This window comes from Diceros bicornis, chromosome 3, assembly GCF_020826845.1.
Source record: "Diceros bicornis minor isolate mBicDic1 chromosome 3, mDicBic1.mat.cur, whole genome shotgun sequence".
In the NCBI taxonomy this organism is placed as follows: domain Eukaryota; kingdom Metazoa; phylum Chordata; class Mammalia; order Perissodactyla; family Rhinocerotidae; genus Diceros; species Diceros bicornis.
This window is the reverse complement of record NC_080742.1, coordinates 37,898,314-37,914,184: the sequence shown is the minus strand read 5'-3', so window position 1 is coordinate 37,914,184 and position 15,871 is coordinate 37,898,314. Positions and strand designations below refer to the sequence as shown.

General features: G+C 34.8%; 1 protein-coding gene across 6 annotated transcripts in view; it reads right to left on the bottom strand.

Moving 5' to 3' along the window:
• Window positions 1-15,871, bottom strand: part of PHF14 (PHD finger protein 14) — a 187,244-nt gene that overhangs the window by 113,420 nt on the left and 57,953 nt on the right. For all 6 annotated transcript variants that reach the window (XM_058526320.1, XM_058526329.1, XM_058526338.1 and 3 more), the window contains exon 14: window positions 5,811-5,979. In XM_058526320.1, coding sequence (XP_058382303.1) covers window positions 5,811-5,979 — 169 coding nt within the window. The remainder of the gene's footprint in view (window positions 1-5,810; window positions 5,980-15,871) is intronic.

Sequence of the window (15,871 nt, the reverse complement as noted above, 5' to 3'; positions counted from 1 at the left end):
ACTTCCTTACTACCACCATGATGTTATTTTTAAATGTAAGGATACAAAGTATAAAAGGTAAGAACGTAATAGCAGGGGGTAAGAAAAACTACTCAACAAAAATAGGACTTCATCTATAGCAGCCCTGATTATTTCATAGTTTTGATCGTTCTTGAATAACTCCAAAGAGACAATTCTTCAAAAAAGACATTAAAATGCTGTGTGCTTCCATGTCTGACCGGGCAAGAGAAACAAGAGAAAAAATAAACAAATGGGACTACATCAAACTAAAAAGCTTCTGCACAACAAAGGAAACCATCAACAAAACGAAAAGACAATCTAACAATTGGGAGAAGATGTTTGCAAACCATACATCTGATAAGCGGTTAATCTCCAAAATATATAAGGAACTCATGCATCTCAACAACAAAAAAAACTAACAATTCAATTCAAAAATGGGCAAAAGACCTGAACAGACATTTCTCCAAAGAAGATATACAGATGGTCAACAGACACATGAAAAGATGTTCAAAATCATTAACTATCAGGGAAATGCAAATCAAAACTACAACGAGATATCACCTCACGCCCGTCAGAATGGCTATAATTAACAAGACAGGAAACAACATGTGTTGGAGAGGATGTGGAGAGAAGGGAACTCTCATACACTGCTGGTGGGAGTGCAAACTGGTGCAGCCACTATGGACAACAGTATGGAGATTCCTCAAAAAATCAAGGATAGACCTACCATATGATCCAGCTATTCCACTGCTGGGTATTTATCCAAAGAACTTGAAAACACCAATGCATAAAGATACATGCACCCCTGTGTTCATTGCAGTGTTATTCACAATAGCCAATACTTGGAAGCAACCTAAGTGCCCATCAAAGGACGAATGGATAAAGAGGATGTGGTATATATACACAATGGAATACTACTCAGCCATAAGAAATGATGAAATCCAGCCATTTGTGACAACATGGATGGACATTGAGGGTATTATGCAAAGTGAAATAAGTCCGAGGGAGAAGGTCAAATACCGTATGATTTCCTTCTTTAAGTAGTAGATAATAACAACAACAAACAAACACACAGAGACAGAGATTGGATTGGTGGTTACCAGAGGGGAAGGGGGGAGAGAGGAGGGCGAAAGGGATAATTTAGCACATGTGTGTGGTGATGGGTTGTAATTAGTATTTGGGTGGTGAACATGATGTAATCTATGCAGAAATAGAAGTATAATGATGTACACCTGAAATTTATACAATGTTATAAACCAATGTTACTGCAATAAACAAAAAATTTTTTAAAAAATGCTGTGTGCTTAATTACACTGTAAAGTCTGAATTTTTAAAAATAAAATTCTTCTAACAGAATATCAATTCACATACCTCACAAAATGAAACAAGAGAAAAATCATTCTTACTGGCATGAAATAATCCAAAACTACTTTTCTAAAACAACTGCTATCACTGGAACCCAAGGGAACATAACAAATTTAACAGAAATAGATAGACAGTCATAGAAAAAAGGATCATTTTTAACAGTTTTTTGAGACATATATTATTTTAAAATGAGAAATTAAAGCTTAAGGTACGTCATGAAGCCCATATGTCACGAAGGTAAAATTTTATTCAGAATTTTGATAGAATAATATGACTATTGTGAAATGAACCACACTTTGGCCAATGATGGCAGGAAAAACAAAAACTAACAAAAGCAAAAATATTATTATAAGAAATTTAAGGATGCAATATCCCAAAATATAATATATGTACTAAAATAAAAATTGTAATACTAGGAAGATACTAGGAACAACAACTTAAAAAAATTTTTAAAGGAAGAGATAAATCTGTTATTTATTGAGAAAGGTACTTGATTATACAAATTAGTAGGCAGTTTTATACCTGGACTCCCATAATTAACAGTGTGCTAAGAAAAGAAACTAGAGCGCCTCTTTTTTTTTTTTTGGAGGAAGTTTGGCCCTGTGCTAACATCTGTTGCCAATCTTCCTCTTTTTTTCTTTTTTCTCCCCAAAGTCCAAGTACATAGTTGTATATCATAGTTGTAGAGTTGTAGTTCTTCTATGTGGGAGGCCACCTCAGCATGGCTTGATGAGCGGTGAGTAGGTCCACGCCCAGGATCCAAACTGGCAAACCCCGGGCCGCTGAAGCGGAACGCGCAAACTTAACCACTACACCACTGGGACGGCCCCTAAAGTGCCTCATTTTTAACCATTCCATCTAATAATTTAAAATGTTAATACAACTCTGAAAGAAAAATGATAGATAAAAAATTAATGTAACAATAGGAACTCAGCCTAAATGGTAAGATCAAGATTAAACTGACTGATCACTTTCTGCATCTCTCATTCTTACGTTCCTTGATCAGGTACCTGGCCAATTGAACATGCTCATTAAAGGTTTTCTGAATTGCTGTATGGAAGGAAGGGAGGGAAGCAGGAAGGAAAAAAGTAAGAGTAATAATCATAAATGTCATCTAGATAGCTATTTTCAAACTTTAGTCTGCATAACAATAACACTTAAGAAGTCTGCTTAGCCCAACTCCCTAATTCTAATTCATTAGCTCTAGGATGGATCCAAACTTTTCCACAAACACCCCAGGTGATCCTGATGAAAGTAATCCATGGGCTCTAGAACACCGTTTCCAAAGCTGGTACTACACAATACTCTATGCTACAATAAAAAATGTGTCTTGAAAAACCTGCTCTTTGATAAAATAAGGAAAAAGGATAAATAAGGAAAAGTAATCATTTTTCTAAGCAGTGGTATTTCTCAGAGCTTCAATATGCATTTGAATTCCCCCAAGAGACAAAACAATCAAACTATATTTCCTAAAATTATTGGCCATGAAATCCTTTCTTGTGTTTTATCCACCAATATCTACAAGAAGACTAAAACTTCTACACAGAAAAACTAGAGACAAAGAATAAGAGGAAAGGAACTGGATTAAATTAGAAAATTTAAAAGCTTCCTTATAATTCTAGGCTGGAGAAGCAGAGAGGCAAATTAGAAAAAAATAGGATCCTCTTTTATCTTAAGTAATACTAAACTGTGGGCACATAAATGTCACTATATTTTCAACATTTCCCTCTATATGATAACTCCGAAGTCAAGAAGATAATACTGGTCCTAAAGAATTTTTTAAACAATAAACTCGAAAAAAATGTGTCATAAGCGGATAATCTTTGTAGGCATAAACATATGAAGTAATAATAGCTTTTCTCTAAGATTTTAAGAATAGCTGCAGATATTGGCATCAAACAGTTACAGAAAATATTTTAGAAACACAACTACCAGGCTTATTTAAAAAAGGAAAATTCTCTCTAGTTCATTTGTAAACAAAACATATTTGTGAAGACTAAAAAGTGTTTTAAACTAGTGGGAATTATAAATAAAACTATTTCAAGTTGACCAATTTAGAGAACCCCAAATTAACTATTTCAACTATCTAAGAGATAACAATTCCTAGATTTGCCTCATCAATTTCAAATAAGCCCATAATACAAAACTGAATGAAACAATCTAGGTGACTTCTCTTGAATAAGATCTTTTAAATGATTACAATACAGATGGTTACTATGAATTAAAGAAAACTGTTACTTTAAGGAAAAAAATAAAGACTCTATAAACAGGTAACAAAATGAAGGATGACAACTAACCCTAAAAGTATCTTTACCTCTTCCTCAGGGGAAGGCAGATTTTTGAAAAGTGCCTGCCTTGGCTCAAGGTAAGAAAGTAAAAAATGTCTCCCCTAAGAATTCATAACTGCAAGCCAGCCCTCACGGGTTTGGAGCAGAAATTCACACTACTCGTATAATGGAAAAGACACACACGCCAAACTTATTTAAAATAATCTTAGGTTGTCAGAGTTCCCAGGCATCTGGTAATAACAAATATAAATGCTTTCTGAAAGAAGTTCTTTAAACTCTGACCTCAAAGAATTTTCAATGAGAAATAGGCTAACAATCTGATGGAAAAGACTTGCATAAACCTTACATATACATTTCCTAGAAAAGGAAATACAACTGACCAAAAATATACAAATAGGGGCCGGCCCGGTGGCGCAGCGGTTAAGTGCATGTGCTCCACTTCGGCAGCCCAGGGTTCGCCTGTTCAGATCCCAGGCACGCACCAACGCACCGCCTGTCTAAGCCATGCTGTGGCAGCAGCCCATATAAAGTAGAGGAAGATGGGCACAGATACTAGCCCAGGGCCAGTCTTCCTCAGCAAAAAGAGGAGGATTGGCATCGCATGTTAGCTCAGGGCTGATCTTCCTCACACACACACACAAAAAATACACATAGATGCTCAAAGTCTTTGTATTGAGGGAAATGCAAAATAAAATGGTGATATATTATTTTACATGTATCACATTGGAAAGCATAAAAACATTGGACAAAACAAGTTTGGGAGCAACAGTCACATTATTCGTTGCTGTGTGAACAAACTTTTGGGACTCCTCTCCCTGATCTAACAGGCGAATCTAACAAGTGAGCTGCACAGGCTTCAAGTCAGTACAAAAATCCATGCTGTACTGTGAAGCAGCCATATAGGCCACCTTAGGCCTGTGTTAGAATGACTTTGCAACCTCACACGTCATGACTGAAGACACCAGCTGGGGAGATCAACAACAGGAAAAGAAAAAGAGTACTCTGCTCTCACATTCCCCAGCTGCATTTCTTAGAGAATGATGAAAAAATAACGAGCCTGGTCCTTGCCTCCCTCCACACATAGATAACATCAACATTGCAAACCTTGTTTGATGTGTAATCAAAAAGTTCTTGTTTATCTTATCTTTGAAGTATATGAATATTAGATGTGCAAGCACATCTTTCTTGCACATACACTTTCTTGCACATACACTGCTTTGTTAAAAAGTATATAAACTGCACTCAGATCTGTAGACCTCAGGGTAGTTCCTCAGAATACTCTCTTGGACTGTTGCCTGGGACTTGAGTTCCTCACTTTGATTACTGAATAAACTCCTTCATTTAACCTTTACTTAGACTCTATTTCAGTCGACAGCTGGTAAGACTGCAAACTGGTTTCAAAAACACTGGAATCATCCAGAAAAACTGAAGATGCACATATCCTATAACTAAGCAAATATACATCTTGGTATATACCCTAACTCCTTGTTATTACTGCAGGAGACATTTACAAAAATATTTAAAATAGAGTTGTTCACAAAAGAAAAAAGATGGAAACAGCAAAACTGCCAATCTATAGAAGAAAAGATAAATAATGATCTATTCTCTCAATTAAAAACTACACATTAGTGAAAATAAATGAACTAAAACTATACAGATCAGCACGTATGAATCAAATCAACATAATGTTGAGCACAGTATCAAATAAAAGAAAAAAGTTGACTCCATTCATATAAAATTCAAAACCTACAAAACTCCGTATTACTTATAAATATGTACATTTGAAGTGTAATTATAAAAAAAGAAGAGAATGAGAAATATAAAGTTGAGGAAGGAGGTGACCTCTGTCTGGGCTAGCTGGAATGTGATTACCGAGGGATTCACAGTGGACTTCAAAGGCTTTGGTAATGTTCTATTTTTGAAGTGGGTTGGTGGATACAATGGGTGTTCATTACTCTTATGCTTTAAGTTGAACATATAAACTATAAATTCTCAGGTATGTATGATATATAACAATAAACTCTTAAGAATAACCAATAGCAATATACATGTTCCTTTTTTTGACTCCTAAGTATATGTTCACCCTTCGTCTTTCTCACTTCTTAAATTCTGGCCTCAGTATTCTGTGATGATTACGATAAATAGGGAATAAATTACCGTGTTTCTGATTGGAATCTTCTTAGGTTCTGGAGGCATATCCTGTGGAACAAATTTCACTGGTTCCTTAATCTGCCTCCTTGATCGTTTGGTCCCATCGGGCAAGGTTTCCATGGCCATGTCTGCTTCCATGTCACTGCTCCCTGCCTGGTCACATTCTGAACACTGCCTACATAAAGAAAAAAACATAAGCTCATACATTTATTTTTACTTTCTAGCATTAGCTATGGTGTCTATAAATACAAAATTCAGGTATATGTGAAGAATATATAAAAATATACATGGGAATATGTGACCACAGAGTATACAATGACTATATATACAAAAGGTCACATACACTCTGATAAGAATGACAACAGTGAATATAATATATAAAGCAATTCCATATATTCCTATAAGTATCGTAAGAACATGTACAATAATGCTGCATGTTTAAGGGAACCAATGTAAGGGATTTAGCACTGATTAAAAAGGTAGCTTTCTTTGGAACTCATGACTTTTCCTTAAGAGACATACACTGTTTCACCTGAAATCAAAGTCATTCCTTGACCCTGACTTTACTCCTTGTCACAGCTATAATCTTTTAATCTTAGTTAAAGATAAGCCATGCTGAAGACACCAACTAAGAAAACTCTGTAGAAACAGACTCTAAGAAGTGTTGAAAAAAATAAATGAATCATTTTAATTGGTGGCCCACACTACTTATAAAAGAGGAAACATATATTTACTTATTAAAAGAATTGCTTAAGCAGCATTTTAAAAAATGGAGGAGGGGGAAGATGGCAGAGTAGAAAGCAACAGGAATCTGTCTCTCCTAGAAAACAACCGCACTGGCAGAATCTGTCTGATGTAACTTGCGGAACTCTGGAATCTATTGAAGGCTTGCAACTTGCAGGGAAAGGCTTGCACAGGTAAAATGCAATTAGTTTCAGTCAATTTCAGCTCTTAGTACAGTAGCAGCTACCCATCCCAAGCTATATGGCAGGCAGTTGTGCACATGGTCCTACAGTCGCTTGCACACAGCTGTTAAGTGCCAGTGTAGACAAAACAAACCCTTTCCTCCAAATACTGGGGATCTGTGCTCTGATTGCTGACTGCTGCTTCTGATCACAGAAGTGCAGACAAAGAGGTGGATGACCTCACTCTATTATTGCAACCTCCTCCCCCTCAGGCTGAAGGGACTTGCAGGACTTAAAAGACTGGCAGTCTTCATCCCTCACCTTCATTTTTCTCTTTTTCTCCTTTTGGGAGCAAGACATTAAAGACTAGGACATTCAAAAGTAAGTGCATATACAGGAAAAATTAGAAAGTGACTACGCCTGCCCAGGGAAAGGCTCAGAAAAGATATGAGAAGACAGTAAGTTTACACCTCAGGCTGATCCTCAGCACGGATACAGCCTAGAACAATAACAAACAAACAAACAACAACAAAAATATGTAAGAAAACACAGCAAACCCTTGGGAGGGAGGAGAAGCTAATCTCTGCAGTTACCACATTATTAAATTCAAATGTCCAGTTTTTGACAAAAAAACACAGGACATACAAAGAAACAGGAAACTATGGCCCATTTAAGGAAAAAAAAGTTAAGTAACAGAAGCTATCCAGAAGACGACCTGATGGCAGATATACAAGACAAAGACTTAAAAATAACTGTTTTAAAGATGCTCAATGAACTAAAGGAGGTTGTGGAGAAAGTCAAGAAAATAACATATGAACCAAATGGAAATATCAATGAAGACAGAGAAAACCTAAAAATAAACCAAAAAGAAATTCTGGAGCTAAAAAGTACAATAACTAAAATGAAAAATTCATTAGTGTGATTAAAAGGCAAATTTGAGCAGGCAGAAGAATGAACAAACTTGAAGATAGGACAGTGGAAATTATCAAGTCTGAGAAAGAGAAAGAAAAAAGACTGAAGAACAGTGAACAGAGGCTAAGGGACACCTGGGACATCAACCAGCAAACTAACAGTCGCATTGCAGAAGTCCCAGAAGAAGAAAGAAAGGAGCAGAGACAATGTTTGAAGAAATAATGACTGAAAACTTCCCAAATTTGATGAAACAAATGAATATAAACATCCAAAATCTCAACGAACACCAAGTAAGATAAATTCAAAGAGTCTCACACCAAGTCACATTATAATCAAACTTTCCTAAGAGAAAGACACGGGATCTTGAAAGCAGAAAGAGAGAAGTTCAGAATCAACACACACAAGGGATCCTTAATATCAGCAGATTTTTCATCAGAAACTTTGGAGGCCAGAAGGCAGTGGGTCAATATATTCAAAGTGTTAAAAAAAAAAACAAAAAAACTATCAACCTAGAATCCTATGTCCACCAAAACTGTGCTTCAAAAGTGAAAGAGAAATTAAGACAGTCCCAGACAAAAAAAAGCTGAGGAAGCTCATTATCACTAGACTTGTCCTGCAAGAAATGCTCAAGAGTCCTGCAGGGTGAAAAAAAGGACACTAGAGAGTAAGTAACTCAGAGCCATGTAAAGAAATAAAAGTCTCAATAAAGATTAATACATGGTCAATTATAAAAGCCAATATTACTGTAACAATGGATTGTAACTACACTTTTTGTTTTTCACATGAGACTAATATACATTGGAAAAAAAAATTTATTACCCTAAAAGCTAGTGTTATTGTAACTTTGGCTTGTAAGTCCACATGTTGAAGGCAGATTTGAATAAACATTTCTCCAAAGAAGATACACAAATGGCTAACGGGCACATGAAAAGATGCTCAACATCACTAATTATTAAGGAAGTGAAAATTAAAACTATTAGGATGACTACTATCAGAAAAAAAAAAACAAAAAACAGAAAATAACAAGTGTTGACAAGGATGAGGAAAAACTGGAACCCTTGTGCACTATTGGTGGGAAAATAAAATGATGGTACGGCCACTTTGGAAAACAGTATGGTGGTTCCTCAAAAAACTAAAAATAGAATTACCATATAACCCATCAATTCCACTTCTGGGTATATATCCAAAAGAACTGAAAGCAGAGTCTCGATGAGATATTTGTACACCCATGTTCACAGCAGCACTATTCACAATAGCTAAAATGTGAGAGCAATCCAAGTGCCCACTGACAGATGAATGGATAAACAAAATATGGTATACACATACAATGGAATATTGTTTAGTTTTAAGAAAGAAGGAAATTCTGCAATATGCTACAACATGGATGAACCTTGAGGACATTATGCTGAGTGAAATAAACCAGTCACAGAAAGACAAATACTGCATGATTCCATTTACATGAAGTACTTAAGAATAGTCAAAATCATAGAGACAGAAAGTAGAACGGTGGTTGCCAGGGGCCGGAGGGAGGGAGGGAGGCATGAGGAGTTATTGTTTAATGGGTACAGAGTTTCAATTTTACAAGATGAAAAACGCTATAGAGATGGATGGTGGTGATGGCTGTACGCTATTAATGTATTTAATACCCCTGAACTATACTACTTAAAAGTGATTGAGAGGACAAATTTTATGTCATATGTATTTTGCCACAATAAAAATATTACTAATATGTTTTTTCAAATTTTAAGACATTATTAAAACTGACACTTCAATCTAGACCAATGCTGTCCAATAGAACTTTACATGATGTTAGAATTATCGATATCTCCACTGTCCAATACAGTAGACCTTATATAGCCATTGAATACTTGTAATGTGGCTAATGTGACTGAAGAACTGATTTTTAAATTTAAATTTTAATTAACTTAAATTCAAATAGCCACACATGGCTAATGGCTAACATCTGGACAGGAGGAGTCTACACAATGACTGTCGGAAATCTTTATATTGCCATTTAAAAACACCCATTTCAAAAATTCATAACAAGTTGTTAGAAGTAAATTTTTTTTCACATATTTTCTTCAAATTTAAAAGAATGATCAGAAAGTAATTCTCTGAAAGTCTAATTTATAGTATTTTCTTTATAAAAATGGTTATAATGCATAAAACTATATCTGATATTTAGTTTACATACGTGTTTATATCAGTACCATTCTTGAATGCAACTTATAATTCTCTTAAGTATTTTCCAAGATCTCTTACCATTTGAATTCATGCTCCATCAAAATTCACATCACTCACTCATTAATAAACTTAATATCAAAGTAATTCTTATTTTTAAAAAGTAACAGCTTTAAATTTTGAACTCCAATAACAGCGTTAAATACAAAGTACCATTTGTGTTGCTAATACAAATACATTAATTGCTAAAATGCAAATTAATATTTAAGGTATTAATTTTAATATGTTAAATTTATTTAAGTAAAATTGTTGAATGAAAATGTTAACACTAAAAAAATTGGCCAGTAAGAGGAAAAAAAAGGGAGCAATTTATCATGTGGTACTTAAAAATTTTTACATGTCTACTGCCAGAACAACCAAGCTTTTATTCCTTCGATTCATAGATTACCATCAAAATAAAAATACAGCTAAAGTATAATACACTAAATTGCTCCTGTTTTGTCCCATGTGAAAAGGTAAAGGCTGGTATGAGAAGTGAACACCTGACGGATCCTTCTAATTGAAATAAGTATATTTTGAAATAATCTATTGGAAGTCTTAAATTGAGAAAACCCCACAAATGTTAGATATTACTAGCAAATAATAATAAACACAACAACCATCAAAACGGAAACGCCTATAGAAAGATATCAAATCATATCACATAAAAGAATCAGTTCCTTGCCTTTACAGCATGTAATCTTAACACTAAGTGATCATTTCTACCACTTGAAGTGAAATGCAGTCAGTTTCTCAGACAGTTCCAATTCACTTTTAACACACATGAATTTCTGGGATATAGAAACAAGTACCTTTTTAGGATGAATCATTGTTTTGTTTTTTGTTTTTTTTGTAATGAATTATTTCCCCCTTCGTTTCTCATTTTGTAACTATATCCCTTGTCAGGACATTCTCTAACTTCTCATGCTCATTTTCATCCCCACGAAAATACATTTAGGTGACATAGAAACTTGCTTTAGAGCACTCAGATAATAGAAATGTTATGCCCCAAATACATAAAACATTGAAGAACTCAGAAAATCAAAACAAAATGTAACTGCCAACGCAGAAATTTATCTATTCCTATCTCAAGATAACTGCCACAGGGCACTTGCAGTACACGGAGTCAACACAGACGGACACCCTACTTGCAACCTTTTCAACAATCTATTAAACATTTTGGTCTCCATCTTATAAATATCCTTTAAGATATGAAAAAGCACCTCTGCTACATTAATCATTACACAAGTTCCTAAGAAATAATAACCTAGGATAAAGCCATGCCTGTCTAATTCAATGAAATTAAACAATATTTGGGGGGGAAAGTCATGATTATCCTTCATAATGTCAAAACACATACCTGGCTTCTTTTAATAACCCACTAAGCTGCCATTATCCATGAATTTAGCTAACCTCACCTTAATCCTGTATACTTTTACTTAATATATATTCTACTAAGGAAAAGAATCCTATAATTTATAATTCCCATTCATAATACTAAAGATAACCTTAAGTAATGAAAACATTCAATTACGTAAAAATGGATTTTAAAGTATAAATAATAAAAATTTATGTCAAGAATTTATACAAAAGAACAACCTTCATACTGAAATACCAAGAGATTTTTCTCAATTTGCTATAACTTCCTTCATCTCCGGTACTATACACTACAAGGTATGTTCAGAATGATTACCCAAGGGGGTTTTAAAAATCTTAATTACTAAAGAAAAATAATTTTATTGTACAATAATGCTAAGATAAGGAAGTATACTAATTTAATTTATAGAGAATTTTATTTGCATAAGTCAAAGAAAAAGGATTCTATGAATGTTTAAACGTAATAAATCCAGTAACCCTCTATTTCCCAAATATTATATTTAATTCTTTTTCTTTTTTCTCCTTTCCAAATTACCTCTTTCAACCTTCAAAGATTCCACACCATAGTTTTTTTCTTATATCTAAGCCTTTTCCCGTGCTTTCCCCTCTTTTTAGAGGAAAATCTTCACAGGTGCCTATATAAAACTTCACCAGGGAAATATAAACGAAAACCACAATAAAACCACCTCAAACCTGTTAGAATAGATGTCATCAGAAAGACAAGAGATAACAAGTGTTGGAGAGGATGTGGAGAAAAGGGAACCCTTATACATTGTTAGTGGGAATGTAAATTGGTGCAGCCAATAAGGAAAACAGTATGAAGATTCCCCCAGAAAATTAAAAATAGAATTACCATATGATCCAGCAATTCCTTCTGGGTATATATCCAAAGGAAACAAAATTACTATTTTGAAAAGATATCTGCACTCCCATGTTCACTGCAGCATTATTTACAACAGCCAAGTCATGGAAACAATCTGCGTCCATTGACGGATAAATGCATAAAGAAAATGTGGTGCATATATACATACAACGGAATATTATTCGGCCATTAAAAAAAACGAAATCTTGCCATTTGCAATAACATGGACGGACCTTGAGGGCATTATGCTAAATGAATAAATTAAGGGGAAATACTGTATGATTCACTTATATGTGGAATAGTAAATATAAAAAACTCATAGATACAGAGAACAGATGGGTGGTTGCCAGAGGCAGAGGGTCAGGGGCAGGGGCGAAATGGGTAAAGGTGGTCAAAAAGTACAAACTTCCAGTTATAAGATAAATAAGTCCTAGGGATGTAATGTACAGCATGGTGACTATAGTTAACAACACTGTATTGTATATTTGAAAGTTGCTAAGCGACTAGATCTTAAAAAGTTCTCATCATAAGAAAAAAATTTATAACTATGTGTGATAGATGTTACCTAGACTTACTGTGGTAATCATTTCACAATATATACGTATATCAAATCATTATGTTGTACATCTTTAATACAATGTTATATGTCAATTACATCTGAATTTAAAAAAAGAGTTACTGGAGAAAGGGAAGGATAAATTATCAAAAAAAACGGGGAAAAACTTTCTGTAAATTCTTCATAGAAGAGTTTGTGTTATATATTTTCTTTCCATCTTAAAAGAAAAAAACAGGTATATCCAGAGAATAAAAGGATATAATAATACTACTCAATTCTCTGTCAAATAATACTCTTTACAATATTCTTTAAATAATTAAGAAAGGCAAGACAAATTCTGATCAGATGGGTGGTGGAAACATAAGATTAGTACTCTAAAATTAAAAGAAGTATTTACTATTTGAGCTACTCTAATAAATCAAGCTCTTATTATTTATTTGTACCTTACTAGACTAGTCTTAAAAAGAATGTAAGGCAGTGAGCAAGATTATATATTTTAAAAAACAAACCAACCAACTGGGAGAAAATATTTGCAAATCATATCCGACAAGGCGTTAATTTCCAAAATATATAAAGAACTCATACAACTCAACAACAAAAAAACAAACAACCTGATCAAAAAATGGGCAGAGGATATGAACAGACATTTTTCCAAAGAAGATACACAGATGGCCAACAGGCACATGAACAGATGTTCAACATCAATAATTATCAGGGAAATGCAAATCAAAACTACAATGAGATTTTTTACCTCACACAGGTCAGAATGGCTATAATTAACAAGACAAGAAATAACAAGTGTTGAAGAGAATGTGGAGAAAAGGGAACCCTCATACACTGCTGGTGGGAATGCAAACTGGTGTAGCCACTATGGAAAACAGTATGGAGATTTCTCAAAAAAATTAAAAATAGAAATACCATATGATCCAGCTATCCCACTACTGGGTATTGTTCCAAAGAACATGAAAGCAACAACTCCAAGAGGTTTATGCATCCCTATGCTTATCGAAGCATTATTCACAATAGCCAAGACATGGAAGCAACCCAAGTGCCCATCAATGGATGAATGGATAAAGAAGATGTGGTATATATATACAATGGAATACTACTCAGTCATAAAAAGACAAAATAGTGCCATTTGTGGCAACATGGATGGACTCTGAGGGTATTACGCTAAGCAAAATAAGCCAGACAGAGAAAGCAATACCGTATGATTTCACTCATATGTGGAAGATAAACACATGGGTAAGGAGAACAGATGAGTGGTTACCAGAAGGGAAGTGGGTGGAGAGGAGGGCGAAAGGGGTAAAGGGGCACATATGTATGGTGACGGATAAAAACTAGACTGTTGGTGGTAAACATGATGCAGCCTATACAGAAACTGATAAATAATAATGTGCACCTGAAATTTACACAATGTTATAAGCCAAAATGACCTCAATAAAATAATTTTTAAAAAAACAACAAGATAAACTAAAAGTGAGACAAAATACATTGCAAACACCAGGAGTAGGTACAAACAAAATGGAGCCTAGATTATAGCTTCACTAGTTCCTCTATCCCCTTCCAAACTCCTCATTCATCTAATATTCTTCTTCATCTGCTTTGCCCAACCCCAACCCAACCTAAGAAGTTCCTGGGTCTTCCTCTTTCCTGCTCCTGGGCAGCTAAGCATTATTCAGAAAAATCAATTAATCACACTTACTAGACTAATTCACTGAACATTCTTGCTAAATAGCCTCAGCAAGTCAGTTATCTGTGATTTTTCTCCACAATAGCTATTGCAAACTATCTCCTCTCTTCTCAAGTCCCCATCATCATCCCAGGCCCTTCCCTTTTCAACAGGTTACTTCTATTTCACTGAACAGTCAGAGCCTATCTAATGTGAACTCATTTAACTTCCCTACTTCCTCCACCAATGATTACTTCTGTATCTTTATCCATCTCTTCTTTCCTGTCACATGTCTTAAATCAGTCCAGCAAAGCCCAGTGAACTATTGTGGGACGGACCAAACAGAAAGTATCCAGATCTAGAACTAGTATCTCCATGAAAGCAGTGCTGATACTGGAAGAAAAAGCTGGATAAAAGGTGCTTAGAACAGTCTATCAAGCAGAACTCGGTATCTGACAAGTAAAGCAACAGATTGCATAGTAATTCTAGCTGGCAGTGAACATAAGGGGGATATAGTAATAAGGGTATTACTACAGGCTTAAATAGCATAAAGACAGCAAAAGCAGAAGCTGGAGACATTCGGAAATATATACCAGTGGGCTTTATAGAAATTTAAGCCAAAAACTGGCGCTCAGTCACAAGATAAGGATCCAGTAAAAGAACTTCTTTCCCTAAGATAAAGACTGAGAAGAACTAAGTAGAGACTATAGCAGAGATTAGGCAGTGGTATGCTACTAAATATCTAACACCTGGCTCTCTATGGGAGCAAGTCCTAATTTGTAGCATCTGCCAGTTTCCATGGTATGAATACTCCTAACCATGGACATTCTCAAGCTACCAACATGGCAATGAGAGAACGCACAGAACAGGGAAAAGATGCACAGCAGCACACTATTATACAGTTTTTGTACAATACATATAAAATAGACTTAAATAAACTACAAAGCATAGATAATAGTAAAATATTCAGGGAGTGAAATTTTTTAGTATTTATTATCTTTAATAAACTTCAAAAATAAATTGAAAACGTTAAAAAGCAAAAAGTAAAAATTGCCTCCCAAATTTGAGATACACTAAAGAAAAAAATAATTCTCTAAAATTTACTCCAAAATTAATAAACCCAATTAATTGCTAAGCAACGCTAGCTAAGTTGATTTGAGAGGCCAAAGGAAATTTGATCACTAGAAGATACTGAAGACTTCACTTTGCTGCAACATTAGCTTCTACTTTTACTTTAAAACATTGCAACCAATGCATAAGACACTAAGTAATTTATGTGCTTGGAGAGAGCTTTCACTAAAACATCCCAGGCTACGCACTTTCATCTGAAGTTCTTCCAGAAACTAGCCCACGCTGGAAACCAGAACTCTGCAGGCAGAGCAGTATTAGAAAAATTCATAACCTCATTTAAGGAGAGAACTGCACATCTCTATGTCCAAGATTATGACAAAGTGCCCTGGCCCTGGAGACTACCAAACTGGCTTTCAATCTAGAAACCCACCTAGGACGCTTATTAACACTGCTGGCATTCTAATAAGCTAGAGCAGTTTCTTCTTAAATTCA